The 23,395-nt window shown below is 38.3% G+C and overlaps 2 protein-coding genes across 2 annotated transcripts; both read left to right on the forward strand.

Annotated features, from left to right (window-relative positions):
• The first annotated feature begins 6,608 nt into the window (after positions 1-6,608).
• Positions 6,609-19,632, forward strand: LOC140852186 (probable inactive receptor kinase At5g67200). Its single transcript, XM_073245154.1, is given in 5 exon segments — positions 6,609-6,782; positions 8,146-8,245; positions 8,432-9,064; positions 9,067-10,032; positions 18,879-19,632. Coding segments are annotated over 5 exon segments (2,430 nt in total). The 3' UTR covers positions 19,436-19,632.
• Positions 19,633-20,651: 1,019 nt separating this feature from the next.
• LOC105052803 (protein IRX15-LIKE) lies at positions 20,652-22,072 on the forward strand. The gene has a single exon (XM_010933728.4). It carries the CDS (start codon positions 20,855-20,857, stop codon positions 21,833-21,835), a length of 981 nt encoding a protein of 326 aa, XP_010932030.1. The 5' UTR covers positions 20,652-20,854; the 3' UTR covers positions 21,836-22,072.
• The last annotated feature ends 1,323 nt before the right edge of the window (positions 22,073-23,395 follow it).

Raw genomic sequence — 23,395 nt, forward strand, 5'->3', positions numbered from 1 at the left:
GTGACATAATATAGTCCAGGATGTTATAATATGTCTTGGATTCATAATATGAGAAGGGCATTTTTTGTCCAATCACTTTTCAATGTGCATTTAATGTCTGTAGGTCATTTTTTCGTTTGAAAATTTTGAATAAAAAATATTTTGTTCTTTTAAAAAAAATTATGATATCATGTACATATTATGGATGCAGGATTCATAATATAGATATAGCATGTCATAATTTTTAAAAAAATGAGACATTTTTTCGTACAAATTTTTAAAAAAAAAATCGATCTACAGGTATTAAATATGTGTTGAAAAATGATAACTACGTAGATCAATCGGACGAGACGATATACTCACATTGGATTTTCTACGCCGCCGTGGTGCACAAAAAATTCATATGATATATATGTGTTCGGCGGTATTGGTCCTTCCCAAGTTTGCTTGATTAAATCATGTGGTTCTCTGTTGAAATAAAGAATAATCTTCTTTCCAATTGCAATTGGCGATACTCAAAAATCCTAGTCTCTGCCTCCCGCGTGCACACATTAAATTAAAAGTTTAAACAATCATCCCTCCAGTTGACATAATTATGGCTGGTATTGTTTGGCCCATACGTGTGACAGACACCTAAAATGCACAGTAAACATTCCCCTGGCTTTAGTCCTGGCCATGCTAGGCTTTAAGATTCATACATCATTTGCCCAAGATTGGCTTGATTTTAAACAGCGCCTAAAATCTGGAACCAAATGTAGCCCAACCAGAAGAATATATTTAGTGGCCTAGTCTACGTAAAAAGTAGGAAATTACAGTTTGACTCCCTCAATTTTGGACGATTCTCACGCACTGACCTTATTTTTAAAAATTTTCAAAGTGCCCCTTCAACTTTCTAAATCATTCCAAGTGGTCCTCTCGCTTTCCAACTAACCAACTTTATTAGCCCGCAGTTTAAAATGACCAAAATGCTCTTATCCTAATATCTTTGAAAGTCTTCCATTAGATCAAGCTATAATTTTTTCTAAAATATATATATAGCATTCGTCATGGGGCATGAGTCACCAATGATGATCTGACAAGGGACAATGTTAGATCTCACATCTACGTAAATATTTTTTCCATTTAATATGAGTTACATCTGTACTGTGTACTGAACAACTAAATTGCTAGCAACCAGAAAGACAAGTTCATTCCGATGCACAGTTTGAACGGTAGCAGGAAGTTTTAATGTGGCTGTCGATGATGGGGCCACCAGACCCGCGATCCTAGGATATTAAGTCCCAGCCCAGTCGAGATTTCAAATTTGAAATTTGGACCGCGGACACGACGGCATCGACGGCATCCCATCAAGCAGTGCCAGGTTCATGCTGGAGTCTCTCTCACACACACGCGCGCACACACACACACATATATATAGTCTCTCTTTTTTTAATTTATTTTTATTTTTATTTTTATTTTTTTGTAATGGTAGCTATGTTTCAGCCCGACGCCCAACTAACACGAATTTTTGTCTGGAGTAGGAAACGTGGGACCGTTGGTCATTCCGCTCTGCTGCGAACGGGAGTCATCCTTCAAACCGAAAAGAGAGTTCAGGGAGAGTTTTTTTTTCTCCGTGAGATGTGCCTTTGCTTATGGGCGAGAGAAAGATAGGTGTTTCGAGAATTTTACTTCTTCACATTTTATAATAGAAATTATTCTCTCTCTTATATTATTTCTTCTCTTCCATCATTTATTTATTATTTGATCGGTGTACATTTTGGATCTTAGACCAATACATTGAGGAGGTGTTTGATTCGCAATCGGAATCAGAATGAAAAAAAAAAAATCAGAATGATTTAGAATCAAAATCAGAATGGCCAAATCTCCTGAAGCATTTGGTTCGTGATCGAAATCGAAATAGAAATCAGAATTGAAATAGAAAATTGAATCCATAGAGGAGAATAAAGATTGAGTTCTACACAGATTGAGCCATTCCCATTTTATCTCGAAATTAAAATCGAAATGGGACTTCTCCCAATCAAACAGTTGAAATGAAGATATCTATTCTGATTCTGATTCCAAACTTCATATAATATTAGAGCTATAATTTTAAAAATAACAGTTTATATTGCTTAATATAATTGAAGAGCTTTTAGTAATTCATTTTATGCGAGTAGGAGCATGTACATTCTTATTTTTTCAATTCAACAAAACTAATGTGAAATATCAAAGTTGAAAGGGTATTGCACATTCTTCAAATCAATATCGATGAAGATAATTATCAATGTATTCAAGATTTAGCTATATTCTCTAAATCTAATAAAGCCTGGATTCCATTTTTAGATATTGAGATTGGTACTCTCAAATAAAATAATTTTTCAATCGCTCAGTATTTTTTTTAAAAAAAAATTATTTTACGAGCTTGCTGGCATGCTTAACGAAAATTCTCACTATGATGAAAATAAATGACGTAGGCTATTAGTTCTTAATTTGAATAAGAAGCACAATGCTTATATACTTGCAATCTTTGAATCGGTTAGTACATACTCCAGAGGAACTGAAAAATATGCTTAACAATCAAAAAGATATTAATATTGATATGCATGATTTGACTATATCTATCCAAAAGAAAAAGCCTTTTTTTATAATAAACATAAAAATAATAAAATAATAAATTTAAAAATTCAGGAAAAGACTAGTTGAAATTTTAAAAGGATAAAAACCCTAATTAGAAGAAAAATTACAAACTCAAGAGCAGTTACCATATATATGGAAAATTTGGTCATAGAATTCAAGATTGCAAGGTAAAGTTTAAATTATCTAATGTTGAATTCTCTATTTTAATGTATAGAAGAGACAAGGGAATTGATAGTTGAGCTCTCATTACTTTTATTGTTAATGCAATTATCTTAATTGCCATTATACTGTAGCTTCTCACGTAAAGGATATTGATTTTGCTCATGATTGAATTATTAATTTTAAATATTTTATTTGCCATAAAGAGCCATTTGATTTTCTACATGATTGTATTGATTCTAATGCTATTGCTAATAATAATAATTTATTTTATCATGCCAAAAAACTTAGTGATACATTTCTCACACCATCAATTGGTTCTTCTATTTTTATGAATAATATTTACTATATTCTTTTCATAAAGAAAAATTGATTTTTATTTCACAAATCACAAATAAAGGATATTCTATCTTATTTGAGTTTAACACCATGAAGGTTTGTGCTAATATTAAACCTTTCAAAGCTTATTAGTTGAGGTAGGAAAATGAATAAGCTTTATGCTATGTCTATTGGTGTGGATTTGACTTTTAAACATGATAGCAAATTTATGGCCTGTTAGATTGGCTCATGTAAATTATTATAGAATTCAAGATAAATAGTGCAAAGAATTGGTTACTAGATTTCTCAGAATGAAAGTAAATATAGCATTTTCTGCACTAGATGTCGAAATGAAAAGAAGCATGATGTACCTTTTAGAGAGATGAAAGCAAGATCATCTTAACCACTATAGTTGATACATTCATAATTCACTGAAAAATATTAATACCTGATCTTTTACTTGTTTGAGGTATGTAGTTACCTTTATTGGTGATCTTTTTAGATATACTTAGGTTTATTAAAGAAAAGTTAGAAGTTTCTGAAAAATTTTATCAATTTAAAAATATGATTAAAAATATTTTTAGATTAAAAATTGGTTGCTTGAGAACTGATAGTAATGGCGAATGTATTTCAAAAAAATACTCTAAATATTTGACTAGTCATGGTGCTCTTGAACTGAATGGTGTGGCAGAGAAGAATAGTAGATATCTTTGTAAAACTAACAGCAATATGCTTTATATAAAGAATGTGAAGCATAAATTTTGGACAAAATGTAGGTAGAAAATAATATATATTATCAACAGGATATGTTTGAGAAGTATTGACTACATGACTCCATATAAAAGATTATTTATGAAGCATTTTGACATTTCTCATCTTCATATATTTAGATATATTTACTTTGTACATTATTATAAAGAATTCTCTAATAAGTTAGCTAGATAAGAGTCTATTAGGTATATGTTTCTTGATTATGATGAAGCTAGGAAAGATAGGAGGTATATTAATCTCGAGATAATGAAGATTTTTATTTTTAGACATATTGTTCTTGATGAAAGCTCTTCTTGGTGGTGTCTTCTGATTAATCTTATTTCCTAATTGATAATTTTATATCGATTGCTAATAAGAACTATGTATCTCACAAGGATGCTACTCCAAAATAAAAAAGAAGTCAACTTTCTCCTTCTTCTCTAACTCAATATCCAGAGTCTTCTTCATCTTTACCTGCTATTAGCAATCATAGAAATTCATGGAAAACTAGTGCATGAAAAATATGCATACATGCCTCAAATTCTATGAAAGAGAAAATTATTGTCAAAGAAGAGGAAGATATAAAATTACTTGAAGATAAACCAAAAATTTCTAATGATCTATCACTATTATAGAAAAGTAATAGGGAAAAAAATTAGTTGATAGGTTTGCAACATTTCAGCTCCTAAGAACAATGAGACAAAGGATTTAGTTCCTTTGTTTAGTAATGTTTTTTCTGTACCTTGCAACTAAGTTTATAAGGTTAAAAGAAAGAGAAATGACTTTATTGGATGTTATAAAGCTATGCTTGGAGCAAAGAAGATTCTTACAAGAGTATGGAGTTGAATTTGATAAAATCTACATCTTAGTTAAAAAATCAACAATAGTCAAAGTATTTATTTCTTTCGTAGCTAGCAAAGACTCGCCTTTATGGTATATAGATGCAAAGAATGCATTCTTACATGATGATCTTGACAAATATATTTATATATTATAGCTTTTGGTTTTGTTGACTTCTTTCATCTTGAGTTTGTTTATAAACTTAGAAAAAATTTATATTATTTTAAATAAGCATACAAAGTATGGTATAAAAAATTATAAAATATTTATTATTTGGTAGCTACTCTTTTTTTCACATATTCCAGTTGTTGGTGAAGCACATTAATAAGGGTGTACTAGTTTGCATTTATATTATGACTCGATTGTCATTAAAGATGATATTGGCAATGCCTATAGTATTCATGAACAGCTATCTATACGATTTGATATGGAAAAATCTTGGTGAATTGAAATAATTTCCTGACATTAAAGTAGCTAAACCAAAAATATCTATTTTATTTGTCAAATAAATTGTGCTCTTGATTTATTGAATAAGTATGGATTGTCTAATTGCAAGCATATATGACCACCACTTTAATTAAATTTTAAAGTTGAGTAGAGAGTAAGATAGGTTTCTTGATGATCTTATTGTATATAGACAAGTTGTGGGTAGTTTGATTTATTTAACAATCACTAAGTCGAATATTTTTTATGTTGTTAGCATTGTTAGTTGATATACGTAGAATCTCAAGCAACTACATATTGATGCAATGTTATCGATATTGGGATATGTATATTGCTAGGATTATTGATTATACTATTTTATATACTAATAATTTTTCGGTCAGACTAGCATGTTTTATAAAGATAGTTATGCTGGTGATATGGAAATATGTAGATTTACCATTGGTTATTCTTTCAGCTTAGGATTTAGTACTATTTCTTGGTAGGATAAAATAATAATCCACTATTACATTGTCTTCTGTAGAGACAAATTGTCATTCTACTGCAATGATAATCTAGGAGTTGATTTAGCTCATAGGATTGCTTGATGACTTAAGTTAGAATCTGGAACTATATATATATTTTTTTCTTGTGATAATAAGAGTGCTATTCTATTAACGATGAATCTGATGTTTTCACGTAAATTAAGATGAAGCACATTAAGATTCATCATCACTTAATAAGAGAAAAAATTATAGATAAAAAATTAATTTACTTCTGATTTCTATGAAAGACTAGTTGGGGGATATTTTCACCAAAAGATTGAAGGTCAAGTAGTTTTAAGTTTTGTACAGCGAGCATGGTATTATTAGCATACAATTCACCCAAAAAAAAAAAAAAAGGTGTGTTGGGGCCATCATTTTTTTTTAGATGCTGGCATATGTTAGCTATTTGAGCCTTACTTTAGTGGATTAGGAATCCTCGGATGGTGTTGTTTGTTTGTTTCTTTTTTTTTTTTTTTTTTTTTTGAGGAGAAAGGAGTCCTTTTGCTCTTGGGAGAGAGATGTTTGAGTGAATTTTTTTTTTTTTTTCATATTTTATAATAAAAAAATCATTCTCTTTCACATATTATTATATTTTCGCTATTTATTTGTTCTTGGTCGGTGCTTATTGTGGATCCGGGCCGGCAAAACTTGCCGCTCTACAGATCATTGCCTAGTGATGGTTTTGTCCAGAAGTAGCGTGTGGTATCGGCAACATTATTAACATTTACATCATTTCCTCCGCCTTCCGGCTGACCCAGCGGCTGAGGCCGACAGTGAAGAGGAGACCACACTTCACGTGATGGCCCCTGCCTTTCCACCCGCGCCCTCGTTACTTTACAGCCAGCAGACATGGCCAGCTTCCCTTCGTCTATCCTTGATCTCCCAACGTTAAAGTCAGGGGCATGAATTCAGAGGGAGGCCTACATCTCCTCCCACTTCGTCGCAATAAGATAAAAACACGGAAGAGAAAACGTCGAAATGATAGCAAATAATAAGGTGGGGCCCAAAATATATCCTATCTCCAAAGTAACCGGAATCATTTCCTTTACCGACCAAAATAAAACTAGAACTCTGGGGCTGGATCGATCCGATGGAGGCTCTGGATCTCTGCGGCAAATTGAGGAGGACGTGGCTGAATCTGATTTGAATCCTGTGCGTGTCCGGTGATGCATGTTATGGAGCTGATTAGCTCCCACTCCCTGAATAAGGAGGGTTGGTACCTGAGAATCAGGTGACGATCCCATGTGGAACAATGAACCTTCTATATTCATCGTCACGTGGATACGGCATAGGATCTTGGCTGCTCGACCTTCTTTATATGCCTAATCAAAGATATGCTCTAAGATCTTTTACAGCTTGCACCATGCAATACGTTCGTTCCGTACATATTTAAAATCGGATTAGATTTGGAAGAACATCCATATTCATGTTTATTTTATTTGATAATATAGAACCAATAATATAAAAAAAATATTTTTATATTTATTTTAATAAATATAAATTAAATATTAAAAAAAATATATAAATCAAACAGTTAAACTTTTGTCCATTAAAAAATTAAAAATATTATTAAGTAAAAAATAAATCAAATTTATAATATATTAGTATGATCATTTATTTTTTGAAAAAATTATAAATATTATATAAAATTTAATAAAATAATAAATAAAATTAAATATTTAGATTAAATTGAATAATTATCTATTTATATTCTTATATATATATATTTTGATAAATATAAATATAAATATAAATATTAATTAGATATGTAAATTTTTTTTATATTTAAATAAATTTGGACGTAAAATTGAATGAATATCATCCGATCCATATCCTTCTCTAGCTTCATGTGTGATAGAAGCTTTGGGTTTCGGATCTCTAATAATTTTGATTGCATGTGCGGACACCACTGTAAATTAATAAAAAGATCCGTTGTTTGCTGTATGAATTTGAATGCCGTACCAATACAATCTGAGTCCACCGAGGAGTTATTAAATGGTCCGTATCTAGTGGACCGGTCTAATAGTCACTTGCCATAAACCATCCAAGATTAAGAGATGTACCCAAAAAAAAAAAAAAAAAAAAAAACATCCAAGATCAATAGGGGTGCGAATTGAAACATAGCTTGGTGTTTGGACTGATTGACCGCTCCGGGTCCATCCAAGCAGCCGTACCACTCCGTTTCTGATATCTGACGTCATCTCTCTTCTTCGTACCCGCTTCGTTAGACCAATCTCTACTGAACTAGTAGCCCCTTTCAATAGAGAGCCCTCGTACCGTCTACGGTATCAATTTCTACGGGGAAGCGGCATCAGCCGTTACCAAGCAGCACCGTTTCATATTTAAAGGCTTAAATATTCTCCATCAAGTCCCCGATCGTGACGCTACGTTCAGGACCACAAACGGGAACGCCTTCTGTCATGCCATCGCAAAATCTATTATTATTTAGTCTCGGCTGTCGGGTGTAAAGAAAATGGCGATTATTCCCAAAAAAGATTGACATGGTGGTTCGCAGGACGCCCGCCCCAGCACACTGTCGGTAAATTTGGACTCTATTCCGCTGGGTGCAATACGTTACACGGGCGAGAGTGTGGTTTGGGTGCTCGGAGGTGCAGGTGCCCCCTCCCTCTCTTTTTAACTGCGGCTCTCCCGGGTGGCCTTTTCCTCCAGTGTTCACGTGACGACGTGACGCTCTCTGAAACAGCTGCTGCCCGTCCACGCTCTTCTTTGTTCGCTTATGCCCGCCCCAATGCTTCACTGTTCTCTTTCGCTCCCTTCCTTCCACGCCGTGCGAGGCTGAGTGGGGGAGGAGAGAGAGAAGCGGAAAATTGAGAGAAAAAGAAAAGAAAAAGGGAAGCAAGACCTATCTAGCCTTCAGCTGCTGCTTCTCCTCCCCAGCAATGCCGAAGCTTGGGAACGACAAGAAGTCCATCTCCCACTGCTATTGTTCTTGCTGCTGCTGTTGCCGTCATTCCTCTCCTATAATAATGATAACAATGCTTGGGGGGCATTCGGCATCCCAGCGCCGCCGCTGTCGGACGCGGAAGCGCTGCTTGCCTTCAAGGCCAAGGCCGATCCGGGCAACCGCCTCCCCTTCCTCGCCAACCGCTCCGCCGACTACTGCCGCTGGGCTGGTGTCCGGTGCTCCACCCAGGGGAGGGTGATCCGGCTGGTCCTCGAGGGCTACAGCCTCAATGGCACCTTCGCCGGACGCACCCTGCCCCGGCTCGACCAGCTTCGGATCCTCAGCCTCAAGGCCAACGCCCTCGCCGGCCCCATCCCGGATCTCTCTGGGCTCCTCAACCTCAAGGCCCTCTTCCTCGACCACAACCTCTTCTCCGGTTCCTTTCCCGCGTCTCTCCTCTCCCTCCACCGGCTCCGGACACTCGACCTTTCCCACAACAGCCTCTCCGGGCACATCCCGCCGGCGCTCGCCTTCTTGACCGGCTCTACTTCCTCCACCTCGAGTGGAACCGGTTCAACGGCTCCGTGCCACCACTCAACCAGAGCTCCCTCAAGGTCCTCAATGTCTCCAATAACGACCTCTCCGGCGCCGTTCCCGTCACCGCAGCCCTTTCCGCGTTCGATGCGTCTGCCTTCGCCGGGAACCCCGGGCTCTGCGGCGAGGTCGTTCGCAAGGAATGCGGCTCTCATTTCCAATTCTTTCACGGCGGCGGCGGCGATGGCGGCGGCCAATCGGTCGCCCCGTCCCCAGCTGCCGCTGCCAGGCTTGGGGGGCAGCACGCAGGGTTTCTCCTTCCGGGCTCGGCGTCGCCATCTCAGAAGATGCACAAGAGGGCCATCGTTGTGATCGAGTTCTTGGCCGGTGCCTTTCTCGTAATCGGAGCCGTGGGCGTTTCCCTGGCACTGAAGAAGAAGAAGAAGAAGAAGAAGGAGAGGATGAAGCAGGAGAAGATGCTGACACCAGAAAAGAATGCGTCAAGTACTGCCGTCGCGGATGCTTTGGAGATGGATGTGGAAGGGGACGTCGAGGAGATGGAGAGCAGGGCCAATGAGCTGGTGGCGGCGGCGGCGGCGGCAATGTCGGAGGAGAAAGTGAAGAAGCTGGGAAAGAGCGGGTGCCTGGTGTTCTGCGCCGGGGAGGCGCAGGTCTACACTCTGGAGCAGCTAATGCGGGCATCGGCTGAGATGTTGGGGAGGGGGAGCGTCGGGACCACCTACAAAGCGGTGCTGGATAACCGGTTAATTGTGAGCGTGAAGAGGCTGGATGCATCTAAGATGGGGATGACGGGGAAGGAGGCGTTCGAGCGGCACATGGATGCAGTGGGCAGGTTGCGCCACCCCAACTTGGTACCACTGCGGGCGTATTTCCAGGCCAAGGAGGAGAGGCTGCTCGTCTATGACTACCAGCCCAATGGCAGTCTCCACTCTCTAATACATGGTAGGCTTCTGGCCTCGCCTTCTTACCTCATCGGTCGACACATTCTTATGCTGTTGTCCTTTCTTTTCTTTTTTGCCTTTTCCTTAGATTTCCACAGTTGGAATTACCAGATATCTCTTAATTTGATGTCAGATCCTAGAAATTAAATTGACCCAACTTTTTAGCAAGGATTAATGCCTGCGTTTCCCAATACGATTTAGTGAGAGTAACTCTTTCATCCCCAAGTTCAACTCCATTATCATCATCAAAATCAGCAAATAATTGAATTTTTAAATTTTTAAATGAGGTTAATTTGCTGATGACCCATCTGTCTCTGAAACATATTGAGGGGGGAAAAGAATAGTTAATGATTCCTTTTTTCTTTTTCCTCCTTTTTTTTTTTTTTGGTTGGGGGCTCTCTGCTTTATATGTCTGAAAATGAATAGGACCAAAGCTGTCCATAATGTATAGGTCATTTGGCTGATTACTGTCAAAAGATCGAGGCATTAAGAAGGGATCGGAGTCTCCCCCACCCATAGCAATCAGGATATATAGGATGGGAAATCCTTGTGGTAAAAACTAAACTGATAGATTCTCTGCATTTTTTATGTTAATAGTCAAGATTAGGTTAATACATATACCTGATTAGGAATTATTAATTCCGTCAGCACTAGGTTTGAGAGGGAAGCTTCAGTCACCTTGGTGAGCAGTTACTCTGATAAGTTACTAGGTTACAATTTCCTGGGTTTGAACATGACAAGCAGGTGCTTTTGCAGGAAAAAGAAGGTAGGTTGTTGGGTTCATTTTGTTGGTAACCTTGCAGTGTTTGTCAATTGATCAGTTGGGACTGTTTTTCTTTAACTTGGTTTTTTAAGGTGTCTGAAGTTTTTTACAGCTACAGCAATGTTACTAGATACCATGACATACATACTGAATTAAGCCAGTAGAACATGAGACATGAAATATTTTTTCAGAATACAGTGTCTAGCAGCTCTAGTATTATATGGCTGATAGTGTGTAAAGATGAGGTTTTCTTGCAGCACTTTAAATGGACTGGATGGTTGAACTATGCTGAAGTAAATGAGCGCAATTACAGAGCAACATATGTGGATAGATAGCCAAGGGATTTATACATAGAGGGAGTTTGAAGCTTACATCAGCTCCCCAGGTAACTTGATACAGAGGGAACAAGGCTACTTGAGTTCCTTTACGGAAGGTGACGGACAAGAGCACAAGAGCAAGGTCATACCTCAAGCAATTACATTGCAGGCATTAGAGACTCTCATGGAAAGGAGGGAGATAATTTCGATCTGCTTCAATGACTGGCCATTGTCAAAGGATTACAACATGGAGGTGCTTTGTTGGACTAAGTTGATATACAAGTCATTTGGTCAGGATAGTCAACCAAGATATATAACCATGTGCTTTGAGAAAAGTTTCACATTAATATCATTCTGGAAGGTTGATTTAGTTAACATGAAAGTTTTGTTGCTTTGGAGGTATACCTTGGGAATAGGATTTGTTTTGAGAGTATACTTAGAAAGATCAAGCAAGATAGATAGTGAGATAGCCTTCTTTCTTCAATATCAACATAATAAGCTTCAATGCTACTCTGGTTGGGGACACTATGTCCTTTTATGATTTTTATATAAGATTTATTTCATAAAACTTTTGTTTTTGTGTTGCTTCAAGAATCAAATTAGACAAAGAAGCCAATAGAAAGAATGATCAAAGGGGTTAATGGAAATGCAATTATGCACATTCCTCACCCTAAGAAGATAGTAAGATGATATAGTCAGTGAAAAATAGAAATGGGCCATTGGTGATAAGGGGTTGTTTTGTTGGGGAGAGTGGGGGTCTGGAATAGGAATCAAAATCGGAATGGGTGACTCCCATTCCAACCGTTTGGTTGGGAGGAGTCCCATTCCGATTCTGATTCCAGGATAGAATGGGAATGGCTCAATCTATATAGAACTCAATCCCTAATCTCCTCTATGGATTCAAATTTCTATTCCAATTCTGTTTCCGATTTCGATTCCGATCACAACCAAATGTTTCGGAGGATTTGGCCATTCCGATTCTGATTCCAAGCCATTCTGATTTTCATTCCCATTCCGATTTCGGTTACAAACCAAACACCCCTTAAGTTTCTTACTGTTAAATCTTCATAAGTGAGTAATCTTGGATCAAAACATTATGACTAAAATTCAGTTCATATAAGCTCTATTTTATTTATGATAAATGGCCATTTTATGATTAGATCTGTCTGGGTGATATCTGATGTGTGTTCATCTTATTCTAAGACTGGCTTTGACGTTGTAGTGCCTAGAATGCTTGTGCCGCAGCACAGATCATGGGTCCCAGCTGCACGAATCTTGGAACCCAATATAGGTTTTGTCTTGTTAGGACAGCTTGATATTAGTTAATTCTAAGACGTTTGATTTTTATGAACTTTCTTTCTAAGAATTGTTGATGTTATTAGAAAAGTTATTAATTAGGGCTCTTCGAGTTAGAATAGGACTTGAAATCCCATATTGGAAAGTTGAAGAAAAGAATCCTCTTTTACTATTTATAAATACCCCTGTTGGGGCTCCTTTTGGAATTATAGTAGAGATACTTGAGTCTTATGAGAATTATTCTTGCCTTCTCTCTATTCTCTCTCTCTCCTCTCTTTTGGTAGATTTGTAGGGTCTGTGAGCATATGAGAGTTGTATGCTTAGAGTATTTAATCAAGATGGTATTTTTTGGCTTCAGTAGAAAGTGACCTACCTTCTTGCTCTTTTTGTCTTGTTAGGACAGTTTGATATTAGTTAATTCTAAGACGTTTGATTTTTATGAACTTTCTTTCTAAGAATTGTTGATGTTATTAGAAAAGTTATTAATTAGGGCTCTTCGAGTTAGAATAGGACTTGAAATCCCATATTGGAAAGTTGAAGAAAAGAATCCTCTTTTACTATTTATAAATACCCCTGTTGGGGCTCCTTTTGGAATTATAGTAGAGATACTTGAGTCTTATGAGAATTATTCTTGCCTTCTCTCTATTCTCTCTCTCCTCTCTTTTGGTAGATTTCTAGGGTCTGTGAGCATATGAGAGCTGTATGCTTAGAGTATTTAGCCAAGATGGTATTTTTTGGCTTCAGTAGAAAGTGACCTACCTTCTTGCTCTTCCAACTTCTGTTCGTCCATTCTAGCACCTTGCATCATATGTGTTGTAGTGGGTTTTCTACCTCACCACAATCACTTGAGCCGATATATCCTTTCACCTTGGAGTTTTTAGCCCAAGTTCAATACCTTCCTGATATCAGGCTTCCTAGTTTAGAACCTTTGATTTGCTCTCTCTCTTGATTTCATGCATAGCCAAGAGGATAGTATTTGATGTCATAACTTTAGTCTTCTTGATTTGGCTTGAGTTCTAAACTTGTCTTGGATCATCTTGTCCAAAGATGATTTCTCAGAGGGAAGCAAAGTTACTCTACCCTCAAGGCTCTTCAATCCTGTTGACATGGGCTTGTTTTCTTTTCCTGGATTTGATCTGCTGTATGTAGTCATGGTACAAATGTCAGGCAATACACAAGATGTAGAATGCTTGACCTATAGGAGTTGTTGCTGAGGCTCTAGATCTTTTTGAGATGAAACTAGATCATGAGGAAGATATATTCCTTTTTTAAATATTTCATTATCACAACCAAAATCTACAAGAATTAGAATGATTGTGATAATAATTTCAATAAAAATATTGAGTGTGTCCGTGGAAGCAACAATACCAATGGAATTCTAAAATTGATGGAAGCAAGGTTCCAGTTCCAAGTAGATGATGGATAGGCAAAATCTAGGATCAATTGAGACTATCAACAACTGATCGTCAGTCTCATATGGCTGGAGAATGATGCTGATGTAAATGGGAGAAGCATTTTTTATGTAAAGGCATGGCCTTCTTAACGAGCAAAGCTACAAAATCTCCCCAACAACCTATATAGTCAAAATTGGAGGAACAAACATCAAAATAACAATCAACTCATACTAGAGAGTTGAGCGGTAATTTCCTTAATCTTCATTCTACTTGCTTCCAAAAAGGCTAATAGATGGGGTCTTCACAGGTATAAAGAGTCCCACCATCCTAAAGTTTATGATGATTTTTATATTAAGAGATCATCACAAAAGTGCTTAAAAACATAGATGAGAATAGAGTTTGATTTTGCTTCTATAATGTTTTTGATTCTCATGCCTCTAAAATTAGCTTGTACTTCATATCCAAGTGATTTGCAAAAATCTGCTCAAAGAGGCAAGAGATTATGATAATTGGGAGATTTAAAATCTGGAAGAAATGGTAGATTTTTTTTAACATCTCTTTGGCTCTTAGATGTTTCTTTTTCTGCCAATTATGAGTAAAGATAAATTTAGAATACTTGTTGAAATGTTGATTGGAATGAGAATGTTTCCAAAATAAAAATGTTGAGATGGATTTGTGGGAATACAAGAAATAATAGAATAAGAAATGAAGTCATTCTTAGAAAAATAGAGGTAGCATCAATTGAGGACAAATTAAGAGAAGGATGACTTAGATGGTTTGGACGTGTACGATATAAGACCGAGGGATTTACCAATATGGAGTGACTTGATACATGTAAAGGGAAACAAAGGTAGAGGTAGACTGAAAATCACATGGGATGAAGTAGTAAGGAAGGATTTAATATCGTAACATTTTTCAAAAGTATGACTCTAAATCGAGCGGAATGGAGGAAAAGTATTTATATAGCCAACCCCATTGGAATTAAGGCTAAGTTGAGTTGTTGAAATCTTGATCATGGCAAAAATGTTAGATTTTGGTAAATTCTACCAAAATTTCTTTATTACAGTTGACTTTTTTGATCAATCACCACCATGCATGTGAACATGTGACATTTATCTCTTTCAGCCACTTGGGGCTTTTTTGTTTTCCTTTTGCAGTGGGGCTGATCATCTGGGCTTTATAAATGGCTTCTTATTGTGGCTAGCTTATTTGCTTCTCTATCACATTTAGGTGTCATGTAGAGGGAGCAAACAAAGTGCTGTCTGCATGGCACTTCATGATATGAACTTAATGTTAGGCTGGTAGCAGTGGTGTACCTTTTTAGTGTGAAGATGACTCAAATAGACATGCTCTATCTCAGTAACATATGTTTCCCAGTCCTTAATTCAGAAGTGCATACAAAAATTCTTTGAATGGAAAGAAGTGTGTTGAATCTTTCACAAAATAATGCCAAGAGATACAAGAGCTATTTTTACAAAGATGAGAAGAGGAATGAATCTGTCATATCAGTGCGACCTTTAATTTTTCCATGAACAAGAGTAAAGTGAGCTGATCTATAGTTTTCGTTTGTAGAATCAGGGGACCTTAATTGCTAGGAAATTTCTCCTATGGGCACCTGGTTCAGGTGAAGCTCATTGTCAGTGGAGTAAATGAGGAGGCACTTTGTTGGATAAGTTGACATGCAAGTTTAATCAGTTAGGACAGTGTAATTTGAGGTAATATAAGTTAAATGAGGGGATTTACCTTGGAAGCCTAATTTAAACATGGCATGGGTATGTTTTTGTTTTTTGAGAAGAGTAAACTTTTAGGAATTTCAAAAATCAATTTAGCTAACATAAAAAGTTTGTTGCTTTGGTAGTCATCCTTGAGTTAAGAGGTATTTTGGGAGTATACTCAGACAATCAAAGCAAGACATTTTTTTAAAAAAATATTTTTTTAAGGGCTTTCCCTTGGGGGACCTAGCCTGCATTATACTTGGATTTTCTTGAATCAACAATTTTTGTCTTTACTCAAACATCAAAACAAAGAAGAGAAAAATCCAAGAGGGATTAAAAAAGATGACATAGGTTTTAGGAAATGCACAAATCAATGTTCCTAAATCCTAGGAGGATGGCAAGATGATTTAGTTAGAGAAAATAGATGTGGACCAGAGAGCTAAGTTTATTATTGTTAAATCTACACAAAAGAGTAATCTTGTATCTAAACAGGAAGAGCTGAAAAACTCTATTGCCCTTAATAAATGGTCATTTATGATTAGTAATTTGTAAGGAATTTGTTGGTGATCTATGAGTGCATATGTCTGTCTTACTTTAGCAATATGATTCTTGTTTACAAGCTATATCTTGACCATATCTCTTAACTGCGTGCAAAGCCGAGAGAACATGGTTTTAATTCCATAAATCTTGATTTCTTGATCTGGCTGGAGCTTGCAACTTGTCCTGGGCTATCTTCTCTGAAGTGGTTTTTGGGGAAGAGAAGAAATGTAACCTAGGTATAGGTTTTCTACCCGAAAACTCTTATATCCCTTTGACATGGCTTATTTTCTTTTGTTGGCTTTGGTTTGATATCATGAATTACAAGAACTGGGTTCATTGATATTCCTCGTATAACGAGAACAACGATTTTTTTCTTAAAAAAAAAAAAAAAGGAAAAGGTAACCACCATTATAGTGAGTTCTAATTATTATGAGTTATAAGAGGGTATCCTAAGCAATTACAAGAATTGGGTTCATTGGTATTCCTGGAATAATAGATGCTATCACACATACAGTCATACTCAATTTGATGGAATTGTCTGATTTTAAAGGAGATCTTTTATAATTTCGCACGCAAAGGGTTAGTATCTAAAAATGTTGTAGAATGTTTGACTTGTAGGGATTTTATCTAGCGCTGTAGACCATTTTGTGACGAAATTAGATCTTGAGGAAGATATATTCCTTTGTCAAATATTGCCTTGCTGCCACTGAAGTCATTTAACTTATGTGGTGAGAAATACAAATTAGAATTATTGGAACATCAATAGCAATTGCAATGATCACAAAAGTATGGCAACAGAAGCAGTAATGGAATGGAGTGAAACTTAAAGGTAGGTAGGTTTTGGTTCAAGGAGATGAAGGGATGGTGGGGATCTAGGACCAACTGAGACACTCTTATTCAGAAGCCTGTCATCAATCTTATGTTGCCGGAGGTGACAGATGAAATTTATTGGAGAAGCGTTTGGGTGTCATAAAGAAAAAGGAACAAAGTGTTGTCCATAGTTCATAGCATCAATTTGACGTTAGCCTGCTAGCAGCAATATAACTTCCAGAGTGAAGTTCAGTTAAGCAGAGACATCCTCTGGAGGATGAATTGGTAACATATGTTTCCAGTCCTTTGTAAGTATGCAGAAAATCCTGCGACATCTTAGGAATCTCATGGTTCATTCATAACATATTATTATGTAATTATTAATTGCCAAAGAGGACTTGAAAATTCTAGTACTGAAAATATTTCAGATGGAAAGAAATGTTGTGAGTCTTTCACAGATGGTTGCCAGGACATAAATGAACTATCTTCTGCAGACATGAAGAAAGTGGAAATGAAGCAAACTGTCAGATCATTAGGCGCTTTAGAGTTTGCGTGAACAGGAATAAAAGGAAATTACGTAGAGTTTTGAGGTTTTAGTTACTAGGAATCCTCTCCCGGAGGCTCATGCTTTAGAGGAAGCTCATTACTCATGGAACAGTATTTCCATTTGGAGTATTTACCGATGACAAATATTTGGCATTCCAGTTTTATTATACGTTGGAATTGGAAGTCTGAAAACTTTTCCCCTACTTTTGATGCATCTGGGAACTTGACTATTATTTATTCACATATCTGGAATTATGTATAACCCTCCATATGATGTTTGCAGCTCCCAGTGTACTGAAGACGACTATACATAGTGTTAATCAACATAGTATTAGAGCTCAGTTTGCTGGAGGTCATGAGTTCAAATCCTTCCAGTTTAGTTTTTATTTAATTATAACTTGTTTATTTGTTATCTTGATTCTTGTCTATTTCCGACTCTGTTATCCCTGCATGCATAGTCTAGGTTGCAAGTAAGTGGGGTGTTAAGTCTAAGTCTGATATACATGGTTGGCCCTTTCCCTATTAGCTTAAACTTTTGAGATTATTTGGTTAGTTACTACATAAGATGTCTTGTCTTTTTCATGTTTATATTTTCATTTGTGTTTGAATCAAGGAAATGAGATAAACTTTCTTGTACAGACTGGCTTAAATCAACTAGGACCCTAAAACCATGGAGCAGCAGAACACCTAAGAGTCAGTGTGACTGAGTGATACTTGAAAGGAGAGCGGTAAGAACATTAGCACTAAATTGTCGAAGGAGGCCATTGGATATATTTCCCTTATACCCACTTCCAGTTTGCTTCGTAATCTGATGGTGCTGAAATATAAAAGGAAGCATAAATATGCCACTGAGCATCTGAGTGATTTAGTCTATAACCTAAAGTGTCTCAAAACTAGGCTTACAGATGACCTGTACAGAGATAGTTTGAGCGGTCGTATATCCGGTCACAGATTAGGAGATCTTATATTAATGCAGTAGGATTGCTGCGTACGTACACAACAGAAGGGAAGATATACCTGCTGTGTGTTCAAAACCTTGATGAATAATTGGTCATCTTTACTTAAAGAATCTTGTACTATTTATGGCTAATTATGGCTTTGTCTATTTAGCTGGGAGCAAATGCTAGCTAAAAGTTATATAGTTAAGCTCAACTTTGCAAGAATTTGGGGAATACAAGATGCAGCATGGTGTCAACTATTTATGCGAATTATGGGATAACCTCCATGTGTATTCAGTCCAAATGTGATACATGAGTACAATAAGTTATAAACCAAGGTTTGAGCTTATTTAAAGATCACATGCTACCAAGTTGTAGAATGTATACTTATCATTAAATCAAAAAGAAAACTTCTCAAAAGTAAACCAAAAAAGAGCAATTTTATTTCTTTTCCAGTTATTCATATTTTATTGCACATCACAGTTTGTACTTTCAGGAAAAATAAAATTTATTATTCTATATCTGTAGGTTCAAGATCAACACGTGCCAAACCCCTTCATTGGACCTCGTGCTTAAAGATTGCAGAAGATGTTGCACAGGGCCTCGCATACATCCATCAAGCTTCTCGTCTGGTTCATGGCAATGTCAAGTCCTCCAATGTGCTCCTTGGTTCAGACTTTGAGGCTTGCCTGGCAGACAACTGCCTCTCATTTCTTGTGGAGCCATCAGACGGCGAGGATAACTCGGGGTACAGAGCACCTGAAACCCGGAAATCCAATAGGAGGCTGACACCAAGGTCGGACATCTATGCTTTTGGTGTGCTGGTGCTGGAGCTTCTGACTGGGAAACTTCCATTGCAGCACCCAGTCCTACTTGCAACTGATCTGCCTGTTTGGGTCCGATCGGTGAGGGAAGATGAAGGTACTGATGATGAACGGCTTATGATGATCATCGACATCGCAGCAGCATGTGTTCGGTCTTCACCGGAGAGTCGACCAACAACATGGCAGGTTCTAAAGATGATTCAGGAAGTGAAGGAAGCAGACACTGGCGATAATGACAGCGACTCAACCTGCATTTCCTAAACCTGGAATAGCTGGATCCATATCTAGTGGATCACCTAAGATGTGTTGCTCTTGTTGCTCCAAGGGAAATTAGCAAGTCCGTAATGTTGGTGTGTAAGGCCATAGCAAAAATTATTTCAGATTTAGGTGATTTGGTTTTGCCTCTGCTTATTAGCTGTCGTGCTCAAAGCTTTGAATGTAATGGTAATACTTGTCCAGGTGATTGCTCAGATGTAGCAGCAATCTAGATCTGTAGCATGTGTAATGTTGGCTAACTTGTCATATAACTAGTTTCAATTACGTGGCAGCGAGGTATAAGTAAGAAATTGGCTACAGAAATTGCTAAGAAGATCAAATTGCGAGAACTGTAAATGGGTGTTATATAGGTGGGTGCTTCTTCTACCAAGATGCTAGATCGATGATGGATAAAGCAACTTGATAGATCACCACTGTACTTAAGAAGATCGATAGAGCAACTTCCATTTCTTCCGAGTTGAAGGAAATCCTCCACCTGTAAATCACCACTGTACTTAGGAAGATCCAACTTGATGCTAGAATCGCGCTTGATAGATTCTCATGATTTGACCCCTTCGTATAGCTCGGCCATGGAACAACCTCTCCAAGTCTGAACAGCTCGGAATCCTGATCATCGTCGTCACCATGATTCCAAGCATCAACTGGCACAAGGCACAAGGCACAGGGCACTCGGTTAATAACTATTAAAAATATACTATTAAAAATTTTCGAAGTTACGATAATTCTAATATAAAAATATATTGATAATTAATAAAAAATTATCACAATATAAAAAAAACCGTCTAATTATTAAAAATCGTTAGAACTATAAAAGCTCAATCTAATAAATATTTTTAGTAGCTTTTTTTAAAATATTTAAAATATTCTTATACATTGTAGATCTAAAAGTATTTTTACATAGGAAATATTTATAAAAATTTCAATATTTTCTATAGTTCTTTATTAAAAGTATAATAAATATTTTATATGATTTTTTTAAAAATAGATATTCGATCAAATGTAAATTATTTTCAAAAATATATTTTTTATGCCACTTTTTCATTGTCAATTAATATTAATATTACTAGATCTTTTGCCAATTTTACCGGCCAATTACCACCGTTATTTCAAAAATCATCAAAGTGTTACTTTTTTAAACATTAAAAAGGGTAAAATATCGACAACAATAAAGGAGAGCGCAAATATCGGACAGATCAACACACCTACCCCCGTCACGATTAACACCTTCTGGTAGGTACCCTTCTCTCTAATCGTCCCCCATTCCCCTCTCGCAGAAATCCCCTACTCTAGGCTTCCCTCATTCCTCTGTCTCAGGTTCTCCCTAATTAATTAACCAAGCACGCGCAAGCGTACATCAGATCAGACCAAGCAGAGCAGAGCAGAGCAGCGCGAAAAAGACACGAGATGAAAGGAATCAGCAGCGCCAAGCTCATCGTCCTGCAACCCTCCAAGCAGGTCGGAGGGGGAGGAGGAAGCGGCGGCGGATCCAAATCGACCCCAATCTCGACTCTTCTTGGTTCCCATCCCTGCTTCTGGCTCATTGCCTTCGCCTCTTTCTTCACCTTCGCCTCCTACCTCGCCTTCCTCATCACCACAGCCACCTGGGACCCCGGCCTCCCCTCCTCCGCCACCCAATCCGACCGTGCCTCCTCCTCCTTCCGCTACAACCACCGTCTTCCCGACCCCGTCTTCGAGTCCCTCGTCAACTACGCCGCTGCCTCCAACTCCAACAGCAAGATGGGCGACACCGACCTCCGCACCATCGCCGCCGTGCTCCACCGGCGCGCCCCCTGCAACTTCCTCGTCTTCGGCCTCGGCCACGAGACGCCTCTCTGGCGCGCCCTCAACCACGGCGGCCGCACCGTCTTCCTCGACGAGAACGAGTACCACATCGCCCACCTCGAGGGCCGCCTCCCGGGCCTCGAGGCCTACGACGTTGCCTACACCACCAAGGTGCAGGAGATGCCCGATCTCTTAGCCACCGCCCGCCGCGGCCGCCGGGGGGACTGCCGGCCCGTCCAGAACCTCCTCTTCTCCGACTGCCGCCTCGCCCTCAACGACCTCCCCAACGCCCTCTACGACGTTCCCTGGGACGTCATCCTCGTCGACGGGCCCCGCGGGTACGCCCCCACCGCCCCAGGCCGAATGTCCGCCATCTTCACGGCGGCGGTCATGGCCCGCTCCGCCGGCCCGGGGCCCACCGACGTGCTGGTCCACGACTACGAGCGCGAGGTGGAGCGGGTTTGCAGCGAGGAGTTCCTCTGCAAAGAGAACCTCGTCGCCAACACCGGCCAGCTCGCCCACTTCCTTATTCCCGGCGGCGACGTCGCCCGACGCGATGACTTCTGCACCAACCGCACCGCCATCGCCGAGGTCGCCCACTAATTTTCTTTATTTACCGGAAACAACAAAGTAAAGTAGATAGCCCAGCTTTGGGAACAGTGTTACTTTGTTTTTTTTGTTTTTTTTTTTTTAACTTTTAGTTTTTGTCTCTCTTTTTTCATAATTAATCAATATAGTTATTATATATGGTGACGATGGGAATGAAAAGCGGGATTATATGATTGTGTCGTTGGAACAAATATTCGTTGTAATGGTTATACACGTCACATTTATCACAAAGCAAGGAAAATCCTTCTTTTCATCAGCAAGGATAAACATTAATAATAAAAATTAAATTTAACGTCCATCAATGTTAAGATTAATTGTTTGTCAGTTTTTGTTTAGTCAAAATTTGAAACCTTTTTGTCTAACAACTAATATTGATGTCATGTAAAATGTGTTGACGTTAGTGCTTGTTCTTGCTGACGGAAGGAAGGATTTTTATTGGATTGTAACAAATGTGACGTGGAATAACTATTCCAACGAGTGCATGGAGTTTATTATTAATGTATGTCGTTAGGAAGGAAGAGCTGAAGTCGGTGAAGAGACTGCCACCAAGGGAACGGACTCTCCTTTGTGGCTTATTTTGAATTGTCTTTCTTTGATCTCCCAAGATAGATACGCTATTGAGAGAGGTAATTATTTGCATGGGCGGTCTCGTAGATGCGGCTCCATTCAGATTCGGAAACCGTCCACTGGCCTGCGTGCCAGGAGGAAGGACCGACTCTGAAGAAAAATTAGATGACTCCAAAGTCCCGAGCAAGCATACGGTAGACGACAGGCATCTTTATTTGATATTAAATTATTTAAATATAAGAGGATAATATGGTGGGTGGCTATTGAACTGGTTCATTTGACCAAATCCATCTAATAAATGAACAACTCTTAGATCGTTATGACATTTTCCTTGTCTCATTAAATTAGGAGCGAATCCAAACTTAGTGGACCAGCTCCTCCATTGAGTTGGTGAATTAGTTCAATTATAAAGCAACAGTATATATTGGTAATAACTACTCGAAGAAGTTAATGGTCCTCGACTGGAGATCGGGTACCACGTTTTTGTTGACCTCCTAAGCATGACTGGGCAAACAAGGTAGAAAAGAGCATCTGAGGTCCTTTGAAGAATCATGAGGATCTGATAGCTCTCAAGATGGTCTAACGGATTGGAGGATCAGTCAAAAGGTTCCACCAACTATATCTTTAATCGACGAATCGACTCCTCTACTATTCTTCGAGAGAAAGACATATGCACCCTGAAGTTGAAGGGGTCATCAGGCTTTCGATCTCCTTTCTAGTACAACTTAAGCCTCAGCTTGATCTCTCGAACCTTCTGGTCGAGATCATCCTCATGCCGAGATCTCTCAGGATATTGAGAGTACCTTGAAACTGAGTTTCCTCATGAGGATTCGGAGGCCCGACACTGTCGATCCACTCTCTTAGAGCTTCGTTGAGGCAAGAGGGACTAACGGATGGCACACTCAGAATGGTGTGAGTGTCGTAGAGGTCTCTCCAAGCTCCAGGGGTGGGACTGGCAGCTACACTATGATGGAGTAGCTTGATGAT

This window comes from Elaeis guineensis, chromosome 10, assembly GCF_000442705.2.
Source record: "Elaeis guineensis isolate ETL-2024a chromosome 10, EG11, whole genome shotgun sequence".
NCBI lineage: Eukaryota > Viridiplantae > Streptophyta > Magnoliopsida > Arecales > Arecaceae > Elaeis > Elaeis guineensis.

What these genes read in the sequence shown, in the direction of transcription:
- LOC105052803 (XM_010933728.4), top strand. Translation starts at nt 20,855, where the DNA reads ATGAAAGGAATCAGCAGCGCCAAGCTCATCGTCCTGCAACCCTCCAAG.